This window comes from Acinonyx jubatus, chromosome D3 (genome assembly GCF_027475565.1).
Source record: "Acinonyx jubatus isolate Ajub_Pintada_27869175 chromosome D3, VMU_Ajub_asm_v1.0, whole genome shotgun sequence".
Taxonomy (NCBI): domain Eukaryota; kingdom Metazoa; phylum Chordata; class Mammalia; order Carnivora; family Felidae; genus Acinonyx; species Acinonyx jubatus.
The window spans coordinates 23,401,554-23,420,156 of NC_069392.1; the positions used below are offsets into that span (position 1 = coordinate 23,401,554).

Here is an 18,603-nt window from a genome sequence, read left to right on the forward strand (position 1 = left end):
CAACACTGCCACCCAGTGACCTGTCAACTCTTAGGGAATGACCACTAACCAAATACCATGCAATTTTCTTATTCCCTATTTTTAAAGGTCCCCAACTTGTAAAAACAAAAATGCTGTGGAGTCCATATACTGTTTCCAACTCTATATTTAAACAGTTTTGAAGACTGTCACTACTGCCATCTGAATACTGGCAATCAGTCACGACTGCCAATCAATGCTATTGACTGACAGCAGCAAATTGCTAAGTAGAGTGGAAAGCATTCTGTGGGTTTTAGAACGGCAAAACCTAGTTTATTTTGGAAATAGCTAATTCATTTTTGAAGCTTACTTATAACCCAACATAGTCACCTCTTCAAAATAAACTTAAGCCCCTCACTAATATGAATGCTGCTTTAAATACAATTTAAAAGAAAGAGGTAGTTAATTTTGTTTACTTATGTGCAGGAATACAAATACCTCAAAATCAAAACACTTAAGAAGTTTTATTGAAAACAATAAAATACAGAAACACCAGATTCTCATTTTAAAGTTGACAGTATCTTCCAGAACCTTCCTAGTACTACACCATTCTTGTCACTATTAAATAATGAAACCAAATTTCAAATCCAAAATAATTAACGAACCTGCTTATAAATAAGCATTTCTTCTCATGGTTCTAGCCCCACACCCTAGTTTGTTTTTTTCTAAATTTTATATTTGCACCTTTTTTGAAAATGAGTTTTTGTTTTTTTTTTTAACGACTGATTAATATTTTTGAGAACTGGACTTAACTTTATATTAAAAAAAAAAAACCCACACACACCTACTCAAACTCAGAGAAAATATACATTTGTTCATTAAAGCTCACCTGCTTTAGATAGTTTCTCTCTTCACACATTAGCATAATAAGCCAATGTTTGATCCATGCTTCAAAGCTGTACGAAATGAAAAGACCTGTTGATTCCCTAGGGAAACCTTAAGGCAAAAGCAAAAGCCTTACACTATAAAAGAAAAACAAAGAAAAACAAAGCAGAGGCATGGAGACTGTGGAAACGGCTCAGATGAATAAGCACCACAAGGATGAAGAAAATTTCTGTACAAACATATGCAAAAGGATAAAGTTTAAAAAGGAGCATTAAACATCCATTTTCCTGCAGAAATAATTAATCACGTCAGATAATCTGACTCCTGAAACAAGTTGTTTGGATTTTAATGAACAGATTCTTAATTCTCTCCTATAGTTACCAGTGGTATCAGAACCTTGTTTTGGAGCTGTTCCTCCTTTTCCTCATACAGACCTTCGAGCAGAGGCTTGCCCCACAATTCCTATCGAAGACACTCTTAGTGTGTTTTGGGTCCTTCTCTGGAAAGTCGTCACCCCTTCCACCCTAACACTGGGACGAACTCCAAATTCTGGATGGTCACTTCACGTTTTTAAGTTACACCAGAACAAAATTTTTTAGCACGGTGATTTCTTTAAGGCTACAAACTTTGTAAGTTGGTCCCATTAAACAATGACCTAAAGGCAGGAGTTTTTCAAACAGCATGAATCAAACACTTGCACATTTCAACAGAATACAGTTTACATTCATCTCTAAATCTGAGATTAAGAAACTATTAGCTGGTTTCCAACTGGTTTTAATACTGGTTTGAAGTTCGAATAATTTTACTGTGTAGACATTAAATATTGTTTAAATATTAAACATTAAATCTTTTCCTGACTATCCAGACAGAAATAGAGAAAGCAGGAACAACAGGCAAAGGAAGAAACAGTCCAATGAACAGACTTGTTACTTCTACGCCATCTGTTACAAGGGGAGGGATTTCAGCATGGGTTTCAAAAATGCCTGGGAGCTGGTTTCTCAAAAGTCACCTCTACTTGGCATAAACCATTTTTTTTTTTCTACATAAGATATCTGATTCCTACAAAGGAGGAAGAAACCCGGAAAACAAAACAGAACAAAAAGAACTGGGGTGGTCTCCCATTGTGTGTTTTAAGGGCCAGTATTACACTATTACACTCATTTAATAAGTTATAGTGGATATTCTGGAGCACTAAAGGAAGTGTTGTTTTAATCGGCACTACTGAGTCCTTGCCACACAGAAGAGCCCTTCCTGAGAAATAAAAAAACTTCAATCCTGGTTATCCCCAAAGGACACCTTGAGCCTGGTTTAGTTCCTCAAGATGAAGATGTCCTATTAGCAGGAAGCTGTTCTCTATTAACTCTGAGGTTTACTGCACCAACAGCTGAAGCACCGGGCAAAGTGGCTAGTTCAGTACATCTCACTGTCACTCACCCATATGTTCTCAGTTCATTATTCTGTCACTGTTTTCTACGTTAACACTAAAATACTCGACTTGCTAACATAGGCATAACCTTTTAAAAATATCTATCAATGCTGGGCTTAGCTGACATGGCAGTTCCTTGGGATTACTTAAGGGAACTTTCTTCCGTAGCCAATTTACACATGGGTTACCTCACAATCACTTTTTAACTATCGTTCAAAGTTAATTACGTTGTAAACACTCCTGAAGAGTCGTGCAAGGGAAACCAAGGAGCAACAGTAGCACAAGGCAAAAAAGCCTTGAAGGAAAAACCTTTTCTTTCTATTTTCATTGCATTTGCAGAGGCTAAGAGGTGAGCCACAATGCTACCAGCTATTAAATCAATATAGATACACAGAACAGACAACATACAAGTTTCAGAGCCTCTGTTAAATCTCTTAGCAATAGGCTTAAGCTACTGCTTTTCTCCCTCCTCTTCCCAATCATACACAGTCACCATCGTAAACAGAGCTCCTATATCCATAGATGGAAGTTGTGACTCAACTGTCAGGGCACAGTCATAGTAGGAGCATCCTTCTTTCTTAATGCATCTTTTTCAGATTCAAGCATCTGAATTTTCTCTGATTATCTGAATGGTTTAGATAATGTAACAGATGACTTAAGTCACCCTTAGATACACAGCTTTTATACTTGCCTCTGCAGGCCGCAATTTCACATTCCCTTAATAAGCCCCCTGGAAAACTGCTTTTCCCTTGAGACAAGCTTCCTTGGCAAAAAGTTGGATTCAAGAAATGGCTACCCAAAATGAAGAGTCCCACCCCAAATCACAGGTGGAGATATTATTACACCCGTTTTATAAAACTTTCAAGTCCCTATACTATACAAGTAGGCTCACGACTAAATACATGAGCCTTCTAAAATTTGACAACTTTAGCACAGAAACTGGTTTCTAGAGTTCCATCTCTTCTTCTGTGCAAGCGGCTGTCTCCAAACCACTGTAAACAGGGATCCCTGTTTGCCGAGGTTCCAAGAACAGTTCAGTTCTCCCAGGGAAGGCAGTGCCGGCAGCTGCATGCTTGGTTTGGCTCTCTCCTGTGTAGTTCTTAGCATTAGATGACGGCTTTGGCTTATCAGAAAGGAGTTCAGGGAGAGGTTTCCAGAGCACAAGCTCCATGGAAGGACGGCTCCTAAGACATAAAACACAGACTTTATCAAAACTTTTAGGATACGGAAATAAAGGATACATGTTGAAAAGCTACTGTTTGCTACCAAATATCTAGAGTTAAGAACTGATGGCATCAAACTAGGAGACTTATGGGGTACCTGGGTGGCTCAGTCAGTTGAGCATCCAACTTCAGCTCAGGTCATGATCTCATGGTTCTTGAGTTCGAGCCCTGCATCCGGCTCTCTGCTATCAGCACAAAGCCCACTTCAGATCCTCTCTCCCTCTCTTTGCCCCTCCCCTGCTCGTTCTCTCTCTCTTTCTCTCTCAAAATAAGTAAGTAAACTTTATTTTTTTTCTTTTAAAATTTTATTTATTTTGAGAGAGAGTGCGAGAGGGGGAAAAGGGGGGTGGCAGAGAGAGAGAGAATCCCAAGCAGGCTCTGCACTGTCAGCGTTAAGACCCATGCAGGGCTCAAACTCACAAATCGTGAGATCATGATCTGAACAGAAGTCAAGAGTCACACGCTTATCTGACTGAGCCACCCACGTGCCCCTAAGTACATAAACTAAAAACAGAAAAAAAACAAAAAAAAAACAAAAAATAGACTTGTGATGATCCAAACATATCTTTAGAAAGACACGCAAATACATATAATTTTACAGTTCTGCATGCATTTTTAACCAATCCAACCAGCTGTACTGATGCTGTGATTAAAACTAACACAGGGGTAACTGACTGGCTCAGTCAGAAGAGCATGTGACTCTTGATCTCAGGGTTGTTAAGTTCAAGCCCCACACTGGGCATAGAGATTACTTAAAAAAAATTTTTTTTTAATGTTTATTTATATTTGAGAGACAGAAAGAGACAGAGGGCAAGTGGGGGAAGAACAGAAACAGAGGGAGACAATCTGAGGCAGGCTCCAGGCTCTTAGCCGTCAGCACAGAGCCCCACGTGGGGCCCAAACTCACAAACCATGAGATCATGACCTGAGCCGAAGTCGGGCACTTAACCGACTGAGCCACCCAGGTGCCCCGAGATTACTTAAAATATTTAAAAATAAAAGCAATATAAACATCCAATGTGAAAAAGAGGCCCCTTATTATGCTAAGTGAAATTAGTCAGAGAAAGACAAATATATGACTTCACTCATGTGAGGACTTTAAGATACAAAACAGATGAACATAAGGGAAGGGAAGCAAAAGCAATATAAAAACAGGGAGGGAGACAAAACATAAGAGACTCTTAAATATAGAGAATAAACAGAGGGTTGCTGGAGGGGTTGTGGGGGATGGGCTAAATGGGTAAGGGGCTTAAGGATTCTATTCCTGAAATCATTGTTGCACCATATGCCAACTTGGATGTAAACTATAAAAAATAGATTAAAAAAAGAAAAAGAAAAACAGAGGCCCTTGATTCAACGCTGTTATAAGTTTCTCAAATTGTGGTTAATATTAGTAGATATGAGCTACTATCTTCTACTAAACTATTAAATTTTTTACGTTTATTTATTTTTGAGAGAGAGAGAGAGAGAGAGAGAGACACAGCGCAAGAGGGGGAGGGGCAGAGAGAGAGGGAGACACAGAATCCGAAGCAGGCTCCAGGTTCTGAGCAGTCAGCACAGAGTCCGATGTGGGGCTCGAATCCACGATCCATGAGATCATAACCGGAGCCGAAGTCAGATAGATGCTCAACCGACTGAGCCACCCAGGTGCCCCTAAACTATAAATGAAACACTGACCAAACACATTAAAAGCATCTCTGTATACCTTTCGCTTAGTATAACTATGAAGTATAATGCTTTTTGCAATAAGTCTAAACGATTATGTTGCCAGGGCCTGCCTGCCCCTCAGTCCTCCTCCATCCAGTGATGGTTTGATGGTTTCTGGAACCTAAAGGCAAATAAAACTAAATAAACCACAATGAAGAATACTCCCAAAGGTTAGCTTCTGGAAAACTACTGAGAGCAGAAATTGCTATTTTTTTTAGGCTGTAGGGCAACATGACCTGTTTACTCTTGGCTATTTACCCACTCTCAGGGCTGGTTAGTTAATTATAAGCTCGAGCTAGGGGGCTAATGCAAAACCTCTGTGATCTAACATCAAGCAGCAGCTGAACCCACTGTGGCCAAAGGCAATAATGCCTCATCTGCTTGGCATCACTGGGGCTGGTGTCCTAAGAGGTTTTTTCAGATATCTGACACTTACCCTCACAAAGTATCAAACCTGTCTACGGTATTTTCCAGGCAACACCTAAATGGCACTTCGTGACTTAACTATTACTTTACACGTGGATAATGATGGCTTCAGATCTTATAAGCTCAAGGACTATAGGAATTACAGACTAGCATTAGTTTTCATGTTAATGGCCCCAGGCTGCTTTGCTTTTTAGGTTATGTGTGCTTTCTAGTTTCCGTTCTAGTCCTCACACTGTATTGTCACTACTCACTACTATGAGTTTGTACTGCTCTCACTTGCTGTTTCTTCGTTTCTACTCTGATGATCTAAGAATCCAGGTACCTGAGCTCAGTAAGCTGGGTCTAACTTAAGAGCAAACTGGCTTAGAGCTAAAGCCCTGAGAGACTATCCACTATGAGACAAGAACAGGAGCTTTGGATTGTGGCCTTTGTGGTAACTGTTTTGGCTGATGGTAGATTTCTTCTGGTTTATTTTTAAGGTCTTTTTATTTTTTATTTTTATGAAAAAATTTTTTTCTTTAATGCTATTTATTTTTGAGAGAGAGAGAGACAGAGTGGGAAAGGGGCAGAGAGAGAGAGGGAGACACAGAATCCAAAACAGACTCCAGGCTCTGAGCTGTCAGCACAGAGCCTGATGCAGGGCTCATGAGTGGTGAAATCATGACCTAAGCCGAAGTCGGACACTTAACTGAGCCACCCAGGCACCTGTTTTCTAGGTCTTAATGGTGTTCCTGAACAACTGAGAGAGGCTGGTAAACAAGAGCTTTTGAAATGTGGTTCCATATCCTACAACACTTTAAGAGGATAGGCTATCGTCAATCCTCCCATCCCGAAGTATTAGATGGTCACCCACTTCAGAACTTCAAAAGAATCTGAGGTTAAGAAGGTATGTATACTTCAAACTTGTCCATGCACAGTATCTTGTTCACCCACAGTTAACTAAGAAAAAGTCTGTATCCAGACTAAGCTAAATAGAAAACCTATTGTACTTTCATTGGGATGGTGAGCAGGAGACAAGACTAGGATAGCACGGGCCTTGTCTGGAGACACCACCAGGTCTCCCTTCAAGATCACAATTAAAGGGAAACCAGGAACCAACACTTACATGGACTCAATCATTTTCTTTGTAAAGACTTCATCAAATTCCCTCTTCAAACCTGTTTTCATGGTGTCAGAAAGAACAAGACTGGGGAGATGGTTAATATTTCTGTCAGCTTCAACTTCTTCATCTTCATCAATTATCCTAAATAAAGGCAGCAGAAGCAGAGAAAGAAAAATTAGTCAAGCTGTTATGTACTGTAGCAATTGAACAAAATTTAAAAAAGTAATAATAAAAGCAACAGATGCTATAGGAAAAGATCAAGTAAAACATGAGGCTGAGTGAAGAAAGTACAGACAGAAGAGTGACTCAGTATTTAACACAAGTTTTACATCAGATGCAATCAAATTTGAAGACCATGTCCCTGAAAACTCCCATAAACCAAAAATTAATATTCAGAAACACTAACATCCAGCAAAGTTCTATGAGAAGAACTTACTTTAACATTTAATGTGTAAACTTTGAGTTCATAGTCTGAGAGATTGAGGATCACCATTATGACCAAACTGACTAATTAGACTAGCTTAAGAGAGCAGAGATGGCACATGAGACCAACAAGAAGCCAGCAACATACACTACCCATTCACCTGTCCTCAATTTCCTGAAGCCTCCTTCGGGCAACTTCACACTGTGGTTCTCCCGTTGTCTGATCCATTTCTTCACAAATTACATCTAACATGCCAGGTGCAGAGAGGCCACTAGTACACGGATTTACTCCATGACTCTCTATATCCTGATGTGCACAAAGAATCCAGTCATTAGGACCAGCACACAGCCCTGCTTCAGTTAGCCTTTTCTTTCTTACTGGACAACTGAAAAAAAAAAAAATCAATGAAAATTCAGAATCATATAAATAAAACATTTATCATCCCTATGTCTAATCCCTATGCCTAAACTCTTATACAAAAAACTCTAATTTTTGATAGTGTGTGATTGCAAGATGGAGAATTTTGCATTTTCTGTCATTTTGACAGCCTCCTTGAGATGTTTTCTTCTACTGCTCTCTACTATATCAGACTGTACCTGCAAGATTTTGCTTTCTCAGATTATAAGTATTCAATGTGGGAACTTAAAGTCATTCCTATTTGGCTCTGGGTAGGTCACGTGGAAAGTACAGAAACCAAAACCACAAAGCAGCAATTCAGCACCAGCCATATTTTGTCACAATTCTGCTTGCTCCACATGGGGAGATAGTCTACAGGTGTTCTATACTCCTGCAGGACGAAAATACATGCTTGATTAGGTATGTGCCAAAAGGCTGTAGATGATTCTCTTGATCCTCTCCAGAATGTCAGAGACTATGATTTGGCTCTGAGTCTTTTTGTCATACAAGGTAGAGTTACACGTTGGGCACCAGACACCAAAGCTCCCAAGTCCTAGCTCTTATGCCATTCTCACTGGAACTTGCGGCCTCCTTACAGGAAGTTCAACAGTTCAAGCTTATGCCATGAACTAGTATTTGCATGTACTACAACATGCCCAATTTAGTTGAAAACACTCTGAAGCAGGTAAAATAGACAACTGATCCTATTCTAGTTAAGTATTTAGACCAGAAGTACTTTATTGCTTGGGCATCAGCAAGTGCAGTGTCAGAAACAGAACACAGCTCTGCAACTAAAAAAAAAAAAAAAATTTGTTAACGGCTACCACAGCTTCTGACTCTCTAAACTGAAGGTCAAAGGAAGTGGTATGTATTTTACAAGAAATTTCTATTCACGGTACAACTACAAAAATCAACTTTAAAAAAAAAGGATACAAAAATCAACATTAAAGTCTCTGGCAATATAAAATCTGACAATGCTCTCTTGAACCTAGACTTTTATTGGAATCAACTATTAAATGTTTTTAAAAAATGGTTTAGTTTTTGAGGTCTTTTTTTCTTTTTAGCATAGTTGACACAGTGTTACATTAGTTTACATGTACAACATAGTGATTCAACAACTCTAAATCTTATGCTATGCTCACAACTATAGCTATAATCTGAATATATATAACTCCACGAATCTGTGTATCATCCTTGCACAGGAGACATGCTAATCTCTGTATCATTCCAATTTTTAGTACACATGCTGTTGAAGTGAGCACAATAATATGTTTAGTTTATAGTTGGTTTTAACTGATAAGAAAGTATTAAAAATGTCTAGCTATACATCAAATATTCCTGTAATAGTGGATAGTTTTATGGTGTGGTGTTTTGGAAAGCAGGAGAAACTATACACACAAAACCAGCTAAGAAAAAGAATACATCTATCTGGAGAGAACAGATAATTTCCTAGCACGTCCAATAATTCAACTACGAAATGCAACTGAGTGTAAGAGTTGCGTTCTGATCTCAAACCTCCAACACGATTTGGACTAAATTATCTCATGCCTTGTAGGTCCATTTGCAAGTAATTAGAGATCAATGATAATTAAGCTCCAAAGAAAATGTGATATAAAAGACTTCAAAGTACAGATAAGAGCTATGGAAGTGGCAGGTGGGCAGCACGCATTAGATATCCAAATGTCAAGTTCCTCATTCTCAGGGCCTCAATCTCTTCATCTATAAATTAAAGATGGTTTTATTTAGTTTTTAAAGTAAGCTTTACACCCAATGTGGAGCTTGAACTGACAACCCCATTGCGTGCTCTACCAACTGAGCCAGACAGGCACCCCAAAGGTGGTTAACTTTTTAAGCAAACAGATTTTACGCTTCAAACTTTTAACACTGGGACTCTTTATTCAAGTATGTCTTATAGAGTACTCCAAAAGACAAGAGCAAAGAGGTCCCTATGTATGCGCAGCAATCCCAAGGCAATTAAGAACCTAAATCCTGTCTGGCCTGATAGTTTTCAAACTGACACAACTTTCAAATCTATTTAGCCTATGCTTCAAAAAGTTAGAAAATCCAAAGTTTCTGCTGGCCAAAAAACAAACAAAACCTACACAAAGTTAAAAGGCAAATGACAAATTTTGGGGAAGCATAACACACATAACAAACTACTGATTTCTTTCGTAAAGATTTCTTATGGATGAACAAGAAAAAGATCAATACGGCAATAGGAAATCTGCACAAACATGAACAACTGACACAATGAAACACGAATGCATTAAATGAAAAGATGTTCGACGAAACTTTAATTTACAAGATATAAGTTAAAACAGTGATCATATTTTAACTATGAAATCCTACACTTATACAATTCAATGAATAATTAGAAAATATGCATCCATAAAAATAACATTTGTAGGAGCGCCTGGGTGGTTCAGTCGGTTAAGCATCTGACTCTCGGTTTTGGCGCAGGTCATGATCTGTTTGTGAATTTGAGCCCCACATCAGGCTCTGTGCTGACAGTGCAGAGCCTGCTTGGGATTCTCCCTTCTCACTCTCTGCCCCTCCTCTGCTCTCTCTCAAAATAATAAGCATTAAAAAAATAATAACATTCAAGATACAGACCTCTGCCAACATCCCAAAATGGTACTCTATATTCTCCATCCTACAGGTAAACACTGTATTACAGTATTTACTTCTTTTAAAAAATACATTATCAAGCACATAAATATGCGTCCCTAAACAATGTTTAGGGCAAAACTATGCCTGGCTTTCAACCTTATACTTAGGAAATTGTACTGTATACATTCTTGGGATTTTTTTTTTTTGCTCATATTATGCTTATAAGACATATCCATGTTAATAAATGCAATACATTCTCTTTTGCCCCTTTGTACTGAATAGAATTCCTTTGTATGAATTTAATTTACCCATTTTACTGTTGAGGGACCTATGTGTCTTTTCCAGTTTAGAGCTATTATGAACAAGGACGCTATGAACCTTGTACGTGCCTCCTGCTGCGAGTGTGTACCTACTCAAGAGTGGAACGTTTGGGTAACAGAGTAGGTATGCCTTCAACTTACTAGATAATGTCAAACTATTTCCCAAAGTGCTTGTACCAATTTACATTCTCATCTATAGTACTGCAGAGTTACTGGGTGCTCCAATATCTGGTGGTAAAGTAGATCACACTGAGGCTTTTACTAGGCATTTTCCTAAAGACTGATAAAGTTAAATGAACACCTTTCTTTTGGTTGGTCATTTCGATATCTTCTTTGAGAGATTCTTTCACTCATTTTTCTATTACACTGCCTGTCTAGGAGATGTAATTATTTTACCCGGAAGTGAGGTTAAAAAAAAAAGTTTGAAAACAAACAAACAAACGAACAGTTTGAAAATACAGTTCTGGTGACAAGATGGAGAAGCAACCATTTCCACTGTTAAAAGGAATATAAATTGGCAACAACTCTTGTTCAAATTTAAAATGCATGCCATACCCCATCTAGAAATCCATTAACCTACTTGTACGTATATACGAGGAACTTTTTTTTTTAATGTTTATTTTTGAGACAGAGACAGACAGACAGACAGACAGAGCGAGTGCAAGCAGGGGAGGAGCAGAGAGAGAGGGAGACACAGAATCCGGCAGGCTCCAGGCTCTGAGCTGTCAGCACAGAGCCCGACGTGGGGCTTGAACTCAGCAACCGAGAGATCATGACCTGAGCCGAAGTCGGATGCTTAACCGACTGAGCCACCCAGGCGCCCCTATAAGGAACTTTAAAAAAGAAGGGCATGGTAGATTTAACTTACAGTAAAAGCAAAAGACTAGAAAGAATTTAGAAAGCCATGGACAGGAGACTGGTTAATGATCTATACCTACTTACAACAGAATTCTATTCAATGTTGCAAAAGAAATTAGGTAGAAGTCTACCTGCCCATATGCAACAAGCCACAGGATAGCAAAATGAAAAGACCAAAGTGTTACACAATGTGAAGTTACCTTAGAAATGTAGAAAACCTGAGGTATATACAGTTATAAACTCGTTAAGTTTTTAGATTATCTTCCAAAGGAGAAATTGGAAACAGGTAACAGGGGTTGCATCTGTGGAGAAAAGGGGAGCATGCACTCTAACACTTTACAATTTTTAGCCTTTTGCACACTTGAAATTCTTTTACTTTCTGCACGTAATAATATTTACATGGATGAAAACTCAAACATTGCTAAGGATTAGAGAGAAGTCTCCCTCCGGCATGCCAGCTACCCACTTACTTTCCCTAAAAGGCGACCAATGTTAGCAGTTCCTTGTGCCTCCTTGCACAGATACCTAACGTTTCACCTTTTCACTTTTAGGTAACTGAGAATATAAAATAGATTAAATGACCATAAAGTGAATAAATGGCACCTGAAACTTACTCATCATCCTCCTCCTCTCGCTTGTGTTTCTTTTTGCAGCGAACTGAAACACTGTTGAAACAAACAAAATCAGTCAATTGAGAAATTTACTGAGCCTGTGCTTTCGGCATCCACTCTTCCTTTCCCCAATAATCTTGCCGATGCCACAAGTACTGGCTTGTCCCCTTCCTTCCCGACTGGGATTGGATATCCAGATCACAAGGTCGGTCTGGTTGGGTGGTCCCGGCGGAGTCAGAAGTTGAAATCTCAACTTCTCACTTTGTCAAGAGAGTGGGAAATGAATCCGGAGGGACCGACGTGGGGAAAACGTTTCTAGGGGCAGGCAGTGTGCTAAGCGCTTTACTTCCACGGTCTCACTAGCAGGACCCATTTCTGTCCCTCTTTGCAGATGAGAAACCGAGTGAGTGTCTGAGAAGCGCTGCAAGTTAGCACTGGCGGCCGCGCCGAGGGGACGGCCGGGCTCCGGGCGGCCCGGGTTCCACCCCCGGCCCGAAGTGGACAAGCTCGGCAAAGTCTGCTCACTTTTCGGAAGCGCAGGCCTGCCGCGGTCCTCCCCGGACTCCCGGGCTGTGTGGCCCCGAGCGACTTACAGTTAACGTCCCTGGGGATCAGTTTCTCATCCGCTATGTGGGGGCTCAGGAGCCCCCCGCGGAGGGTCGTGAGGATTAATGAGCCAGAGCTCCGCGCCCGCCCGCCCGCCCCGCCAGCTCCTCACCGTCCGCGCGCCGCGCTCCCGCCGGGGCTGCTCGGGGAGGCGCGGGGTCCCGGCCGCGGGGCCAGCTCGGCGCCGTCCACTCCCGGCGGGAAGGCCCGGCCGGGGAAGGCCGGCGGCGGCTGCAGGAAGTCCGGGCCGCCGCTCAGAGGGAGGCCGCTGAAGGGCCGGCCGAGCGCGGCCATGGCCGGGGAGACGAGGAGGCTGCGTCCGCGGCCCCGGCCGCCCGCGTCCCCAGGCCCGGCAGCTGCGGCCACAGCGACTGCTGAGAGGCGCCCGCCTCTGAGCCCGCTCTCGACCCCACGTCACGCCTTCTAGAACCCTCCACCCCGGGCCGCCGAGGGGCACGCCGGGATTTGTTGTGTGTGGAGAGCTGCTGTCGCGAAGGGTGCTGGGAGTTGCAGTCGAAGAGGACTACAAACAAGATGGCTGCCTCGGCTTAGCTGGCTGGGGCTGGAGGATGGCTCTGAAGAGCCTCGAGTGTGAAATAGGTTCCAATTCTCACACCTCTGGACCTCAGTTTTCTCAATAGTAAAACCTGGTAATAATAGTACCTATCTTCTTAGGGTTGATGAGAGAATTAAATGAATAAAAACATGTAGCTCTTGGGGTGGCTGACTGGCTCAGCGAGCTTGGGACGCTTGATTTCCAGGTCATGAGTTCGAGCCACACACTAGGCGTAAATCCTACTTTAAAAAACAAGCAAAGAATAGATCCCTTAGAACAATGCTTGGCACCAGAACAATTCTTGGCACATAGCACATATTCGTTAAATATCAGCTATTATTTCTTTCCATGTTTTAATGTAAATGAAGTTAGTGTTTCCTTAGTGAGACCTGCTTGGAGGATCAGGAAAAACCTCAGGAGGCTGGTGAGAGGTACTGGCAAGTCTTCCAGCCTGTGACTGGATCCACAGACACTCTTGCCAGAGGGCCCAGCAAAGTTAGTCCGCCGCAACCACTGATCATACCATTTTTCCCATCTCAGAGAATGACAGTATCATCCAGTCTAGTTGCTTAAATGCCCTTTAGCCAAAGACCACCAAGAACATACCTGTAACTGAACAAAGATAGATTTACTGATTGCTTACAGTGAGGGAGTGTCTCAGTAAGAAGGTGTTAGAAAAAGCTTCTTCTAGGGCCACCTGGGTGGCTCGGTTGGTTTAGCGTCGACTTAGGCCCAGGTCAAAGTCTCACGGTCTGCGGATTCCAGCACTGGGCGCTTTGCTGACAGCGCAGAGCCCACACCGGAGTCTCTGTCCTCCCCTCTCTCTGTACTTCCCCTGCTTACTCTCTCTCTCTCTCTCTGAAAAAATAAACATAAAAAGAAAAAGAAAAGAAAAAGGAAAAGCTTCTTTTAGGATTTGGGACTGTCTTAGGTGATTTGGGGGGGAAGGATCAAGGAAGCAGGGCTTTGTTCTAGAAATTATATTGTCAGAAAACAAGGATAATTCTATGATTGGGTAACTTAGTCTTTTCAAGAAGGTGGGAAGAATGAAGGCAAGCTAAACCTGGTGAGGAAGCAACAGTCCTTCATATTAGCTAGGGGGATGTTTGGCCAATTTTGTGGTTTGCATGATGTTCACATTTTTGTCTGTGTTCAGACACGATTACGAAGTGGTCTTGTTTCTATCTTGATCCGTCAAAGTCACATCTCAGTCCTTGTTTGATGGCGACGTCCTGTGAATTTGTTTAAAAGGAAGATACTGGGGTGCCTGGGTGGCTCAGTCAGTTGAGAGTCCGACTTTGGCTCAGATCATGATCTCAGGGTTGGTGAGTTCCAACCCCGCATTGGGCTCTGTGCTGACAGCTCAGAGCCTGGAGGCTGCTTCAGATTCTGTGTCTCCCTCTCTCTGCTCCTCCCCCATTCATACTCTGTCTCTCCCTCTCTCTCAAAAATAAACATTAAAAAAAAATTTAAAAAGAAGACACCAGGGGCGCCTGGGTGGCTCAGTCAGTTGAGCATCCGACTTCAGCTCAGGTCATGATCTCGCGGTCTGTGAGTTCGAGCCCCGCGTCGGGCTCTGTGCTGACAGCTCGGAGCCTGGAGCCTGTTTCAGATTCTGTGTCTCTCTCTCTCTGACCCTCCCCCGTTCATGCTCTGTCTCTCTCTCTCTCTCTCTGTCTCTCTCTCTCTCTGTCAAAAATAAACATTAAAAATTTTTTAAAAATAAAAAAATAAAAAATAAAAAAATAAAAGGAAGACACCAAAATCTATGTGATAGATAGTACCAAGCCAGTTACAGCTGTCAGAAGATGCTTTTCTGTTTCTAACCCAAAACCTAAGCGTCATCATTGATGCCTCCTTCTTGTTCACCCCCATACTTAATTAATCAGTTAGAAATTCCTATGGGCTTTATTTGTGAAATGCTTCCAAATTCTCTTCATCTTTCTCCATTTCCCTTGCCCTCATTATAGTCTAAGGAAAAAAAAGGAAAGAATGAACCTCTTTTGCCTAATGTAATATCCTAGATTAGGTTTAAGTTTTCTTAGTGGCTTTTAGAATCCAGTTTGCCTCCATAAGGTAACACCCTACTTACCTCAATTGGATATAAAAGATAGTCTCCTGGGTCATTTCTACAAATGGCCACCTCATTCTTCGCCTGAAAAAATATGCTTTCAGATGATATTATATACACATGTAAATATAAATATATATTTATGAAAAGAGAGTGTTGGGGAGGAAGAATTTTCCCCTGCCCTTCAAGTCCTTCTAGCTGGACTGAATCAAATTGGCATGGGACAGATTAACAAGAGAATATCAAACTTAATTTTGTGCATAGGGGGAATCCGCATAGATAAGAAATTCCAAACATAGGCAACAAAAGGGGCTTATATGAGGTAAAGAGAGGGGTGGGGGTCAAGGACACAAAGGGGGGGTCTCCTCAGTGGATCAGTCAGTTAAGTGGCTGACTTCAGCTCATGTCATAAGCTTCTGGTGCCTGAGTTCGAGCCCCACATCAGGCTCTCTGCTGTCAGCACACAGCCTGCTTCAGATCGTCTATCCCCCCCTCTCGCTGCCCCTCCAACACTCCCCCTCAAAAATAAAAAAAAAAAATAGGGGCACCTGGGTGGCTCAGTCAGTTAAGCATCTGACTTTGTCTCAGGTCATGAATTTGTGATTCCTAGGTTTGAGCCTGAGTGTCTGAGCTGACAGCTCAGAGCCTGGAGTCTCCTTCAGATTCTGTGTGTGTCTCTCTCTCTCTGTACCTCCCCCACTCATGCGCAATCTGTCTCTCTGAAAAATAAATAAACATTTTACAAAATTTAATAAAATAAAATAAAAATAAACAAACAAAACAAAACAAACAGGATACAAGGTGAGAGGGAGACCATTAGCAAAAAGGTGTAGGGAGATGTTTCTGGAAAACAAAGGTTCCCTTATTATGTATGTAAGTTTCTTGGTAAAGAAGAATCTCTGTTAATGGCTCTCTTCCTGGTAAAGCAAGCAGTTTAGGGGGTGGTAAAGAGCTTTTCTTAAATCTGTTGGGTTTCGCTCTCTTTTTTTTATTTTTTAAATTTTTTTTAATGTTTATTTTTCACAGAGAGAGACAGAGCATGAGCGGGGAGGGCCAGAGAGAGAGGGAGACACAGAATCAGAAGTGGGCTCCAGGCTCTGAGCTCTGAGCTGTCAGCACAGAGCCCTACGTGGGGCTGGAACTCACAGACCGGGAGATCATGACCTGAGCCCATATCGGACACTTAACCGACTGAGCCACCCAGATGCTCTATTTTAACTTAAAATAACATTCACGCAAAAGTGGCTTGTTTTGTGGCATTGACCTCTACAACTGTCATACTCTAAATATCATTGTAAAACCACTGTCCACCTAATTGTATTTCTTGAAAGCCCATCCAAATTCATTCTTTAGTTCACACTTCTATACTAAGTTGTATATCCCTTTTCAGGCAATGTACTAGAATTAATAATTTATTAGGTTCTTCCTATTTGCAGGTCGAATATCAGGTCAAGTATTCTTCACAATAACGCCATGAGTTAGGTGCTTTTATTACTCCCCATTCTACAGATAAGAACATTGAGGCAAGTTACAGTTCCCAGTTTCCTTATGTATAAGTGAAGGAGTTCAACCCCACGTCAACTTTAGACACTGACGTAACATGCTAGACTTTGCTCCACCTGTTTGAATTCCCTGGCAGAAAGCCCTGTGTCTCTGTGAGACACAGACTCCTTGGGACTTCAGACCCTAGAAGCAAAAGACTGAGGATTATTGTGCATCGTCTCCTACAGTAGACTGGGAAGAGCGGGTACAGAATTTGATGGTGGCTGCTGAGAGCATCTCTTCTTTTCAGTGACAATCCAGGCCTGCCTCTTTGAAGTGACTTCCAGTCAATCTCTCATGCAGTTGCTGGGTCAGACATACAGACATTTAGACAATACCCTCCTGACTCTTCTGGTGACTCATCTTATCTGTCGTCTTTAAGAACAAAACCAGTATTTTCTGGTTATAAAACTAACACAGACTCTAGCAGAAAATGAGTGGAGGTGGTGATAAAAATATAGAGAGCCAAAAAATAAAAATAAAAAGCCTTAGTACCATCCCACAGGGAGCTCCATTATATGAATATCCTCCGAGTCTTTTTCCTTTTTAATTTTGTTGTTTTTAAATTTTATTTTAGAGAGAGAGAGAGAGATTGTGCAAGTAGGGAGGGGGCAGAGGGAGAGAGAGAAAGAGAGGAGAGAGAGAGAGAGAGAGAGAGAGAGAGAGAGAGAGAGAGAGAATCCCAAGCAGACTTCACACTCAGTGCAGAGCCCAGCGTGGGCCTTGATCCCAAGACTCTGGGATCATGACCTGAGCCAAAATCAAGAGTCTGACTCTCGAATGATTCACCCAGGCCCACCTCTAGTCTTTTTTCTTATTTGTGTGCATGTGTACACAGAAGCTGTCTTGCTCATTTATAGACTCCAAACAGTTATTTCTTATTGCCCTTTCTTGAGGCATTCACAATTACCAGAACATTCCATTTACGAGACCAGAAAAGCCCTGATAGCAATGGAATGCCTAGAAGACCTCCACACCCCACACATCACTTTCCCTGCCCTTGGTAGGCTGAACACTCCAAAACCCACCCACGATCACGTGCTCTCTGCTTGTTTTCTTACAGGTACCCCGCTGAACCTCTTTCTATAAAACTCTAGGTATCCATCTTGCAATTGGAAAGGTCAGGTGTTAAGGCTTGAGTCTTCTACCTCTGCCAAAATAAATTTCTCTCTCTTTTCCAGATCCTTGACTTTTGAGTGATCAGCTTTCCTTGCAATGAGTTTATCAGAGTTTGTTTAGCAACAGTGTTGGCAAACCCAAGCGGCAGCTATGCTTTTGATTTGCCCAGCCCCCTTGGGATTTCCCGGGACAGAGCAGTTGTCTGCGCCGCTCGCCAGAGCTCACCTGTTCATTTCCTGAGTCAGTGGCTATGACAGATCATTCAGTAACATGTGCACACACGTATCTGTGTGCTAGTGAATAACACACACACAAAAACTCCACATTTTCTCATTTTACTCTCATAACAGGGCCACAGGTACATGTATGATTCTATATAAAGGTGATAAAACTAAAGCTTAGAGAGGATAAATAATTTGTCTACATAATTAATCACAGTAGTTAATAGAACTTAGCAAGAAACAACCTTCATAGGATATTAATACAAAAGTATTAAGCTTCATCCCTTCTGGAAGAAAAGATACCACACCAAACTTGATGGCAATGACCCATGAGGGGTGGGGTTATCAGAACTTGCACTTTGTGGGTGTAAATTTTAAGCTTTTATTTTTTCCAAGGAATATGTGTTACTTTGTAGTCAGACAAAGGATACATGGTTTTGGTTTTTACTTAAGATTTTTAAAATGTTATTTAATTTTAAAAAAGTTTTAATGTTTATTTATTTTTGAGACAGAGACAGAGCACGAGCAGGGGAGGGGCAGAG

The 18,603-nt window shown here is 41.4% G+C and overlaps 2 protein-coding genes and 1 non-coding gene across 3 annotated transcripts in view; all 3 read right to left on the reverse strand.

Moving 5' to 3' along the window:
- Nucleotides 1–463: 463 nt before the first annotated feature.
- Nucleotides 464–13,006, reverse strand: CCDC117 (coiled-coil domain containing 117). Its single transcript, XM_027050921.2, has 5 exons — nt 12,665–13,006; nt 11,950–12,000; nt 7,312–7,536; nt 6,731–6,868; nt 464–3,453 (listed from the first exon to the last, which is right to left on the reverse strand). Exons 1-5 carry the CDS (start codon nt 12,844–12,846, stop codon nt 3,216–3,218), a joined length of 834 nt encoding a protein of 277 aa, XP_026906722.1. The 5' UTR covers nt 12,847–13,006; the 3' UTR covers nt 464–3,215.
- LOC113596678 (U6 spliceosomal RNA) lies at nt 8,705–8,809 on the reverse strand. Its single transcript, XR_003417498.1, has one exon. It is a non-coding gene; the product is annotated as a U6 spliceosomal RNA (small nuclear RNA).
- A 1,884-nt stretch (nt 13,007–14,890) lies between the features above and the next one.
- HSCB (HscB mitochondrial iron-sulfur cluster cochaperone) overlaps nt 14,891–18,603 on the reverse strand; it is a 30,833-nt gene continuing 27,120 nt past the window's right edge. The window contains exon 6 of the mRNA XM_053206585.1: nt 14,891–15,263. Within this exon, the coding sequence (XP_053062560.1) occupies nt 15,253–15,263 (11 nt within the window). The 3' untranslated portion in view covers nt 14,891–15,252. The remainder of the gene's footprint in view (nt 15,264–18,603) is intronic.